Source organism: Limulus polyphemus, unplaced genomic scaffold (genome assembly GCF_000517525.1).
Source record: "Limulus polyphemus unplaced genomic scaffold, Limulus_polyphemus-2.1.2 Scaffold5906, whole genome shotgun sequence".
Classification (NCBI taxonomy): domain Eukaryota; kingdom Metazoa; phylum Arthropoda; class Merostomata; order Xiphosura; family Limulidae; genus Limulus; species Limulus polyphemus.
Window position 1 is genome coordinate 45022 of NW_013671516.1, and position 2155 is coordinate 47176.

The 2155-nt window shown below is 28.5% G+C and overlaps 1 protein-coding gene across 1 annotated transcript in view; it reads right to left on the bottom strand.

The window, feature by feature from the left end:
- LOC106473123 (serine/threonine-protein kinase greatwall-like) overlaps positions 1-2052 on the bottom strand; it is a 27437-nt gene extending 25385 nt beyond the window's left edge. The window contains exon 1 of the mRNA XM_013933802.2: positions 1802-2052. Coding sequence (XP_013789256.1) covers positions 1802-1927 — 126 coding nt within the window. The 5' untranslated portion in view covers positions 1928-2052. The remainder of the gene's footprint in view (positions 1-1801) is intronic.
- Between the last annotated feature and the right edge of the window lie 103 nt (positions 2053-2155).

Here is a 2155-nt window from a genome sequence, read left to right on the forward strand (position 1 = left end):
CACACAAGTGCCTTGAACACAACAATATCCACACAAGTGCCTTGAACACAACAATATCCACACAAGTACCTTGAACACAACAACATCCACACAAGTGCCTTGAACACAACAATATTCACACAAGTGCCTTGAACACAACAATATCCACACAAGTGCCTTGAACACAACAATATCCACACAAGTGCCTTGAACACAACAACATCCACACAAGTGCCTTGAACACAACAATATTCACACATTTCCTTACTTGCAACATATCAGTTTCATAAGACAGGGTAATCAAATATTTTTATGTGAATCATAGAAAGAAGTAAAACAAGTCAGAAGTAATAACATACAGTATTTTATTCTTTGACAAAAAATGTGAATAATAGTAAAGTTTTTAATTGGTAAATATTCTAAAGAAAAAATAATATTTTTCATGGTCATTTTCAATATTTAGCTTCTTTAACATCAAAGTTCCTAACGTAAAACAATCAGGTGTTTTTCAGGATCCTTAGAATCAAATTCATAACTTAAAATGTTAAACGAGAAAAATCAAATTCTCAATGCTAATTATGAGAATCATCTGCATTGTAAAAATCTTACAATACCATTGTTTTTTGCTGATCATAAGATGTACACATCTTAAAAATCAAATAGCTAACTGTATCACTAGTAATAGCATAAATAATCAATGGTAAAACTCAAAAGCAAAGCCTTTGTGAAACCCTGCTACTGATGTTTGTCCAATCAGAAAACTAGTCATTTATTATGACAATATCACTGCTTTCCACAGTGTTTGTTTAAGCAAACAAAATAGTTGAAAAGGGTTTCAAAAGAAAGTTTACTCTACTGTACACTCAATGAAAAAAAAAGCTACTTTAATCAAAAGATATATCTATTTCAAAAATGTATTATGGTTTTTAATAACAAGTCTTACCCATTAGTTATTAAGCTGAGTTTTTTTTTAAACAGAAGATACAGATGTAGATAGTTTTTCTTACATGCGCTTCATTAGCTCAAAGATTGAATTACTCTGATGAAGTTTTCAAAATAACTTTTTTTTTCACAATTAGTGGAAATATTACGAACACCCAAAACTTTGCTTTTTTCTAGAAAACTCTAAGACTGGAACAGTCTCGTGGTATTATTCCAAGTCATTTTAGTAACACCTTTATACACTTTAACAATGATTTATATAAGCTAAAGGTTCATTAGAAAAGCATTTTTTGCAATGAGATTCTACAAATTATCATGATATGATAAATGTAACAAATTTGTACAACGTATATGTATAAGGTTTGAAAAGCCAAGTTTGGCTGGCAGATATAACCAAGGTGTTTTGTTACTTTTATTTTCTCTTAAATGCAAAAATAATTCTAGATTGATTTGGAATTTTACAGAAAGTATATAAAATACTAATTATTATACTTTTTATTTTGAGGCATTCTACAGAAACAGAGAAGGGTTTTGTAAACCAAAAATCTTTGTCCTGTATTTGAGTTTGGTGTTTAGAAGTGCAAATTAAATCATAAATGACATGTACAAAATAGTACCTTATGCTAAGTTTAAAATATTATTTGTTTACATTAAAATTCATCTTATTTTACACTACATAGTAGTAGTACAAAGTAATATTTCTTGTATTAATACATAATCAAGTCTCATAAACTATAAATTTTCTGGTTATTTTATTTATAACTTCAGCGTAAGTGTAAATTTCTACTAGCAAGGAAAAGCTTGGAAAAATTCTGAAAGAAAACAACATCACATTCTTATTTTTTTTTAAGTTAACCAGTGAATAAACACGTTAACTTGCCATTTTCACAGTATCGATATCATTATCAAATTCTGTTCTCTTGCTAACTGCAGTATCTGAGCGCAATGCTGGTGAGATTTTCAAATTTTCAATAAGGTTTTCTTTTTCTTCTTCTTTAGAATCCATTATAAAATTATTACTATTAACGACCTTGATATTATTTGTGTCAAAAATGTAAAGAAAAATATTTCAACTAAAGTGCCGTTTAATAAAAACAAATTCGTATCACAAAACTCAAATTCAAATTTTGTTGCGCCATCGATAACTGAAATGCTGCTGCGCCACCTCTCTATTAAATATAATTATATTTAATGATGGATTTAACTGGTCTGCTATTCATATTTTAAATAAAAC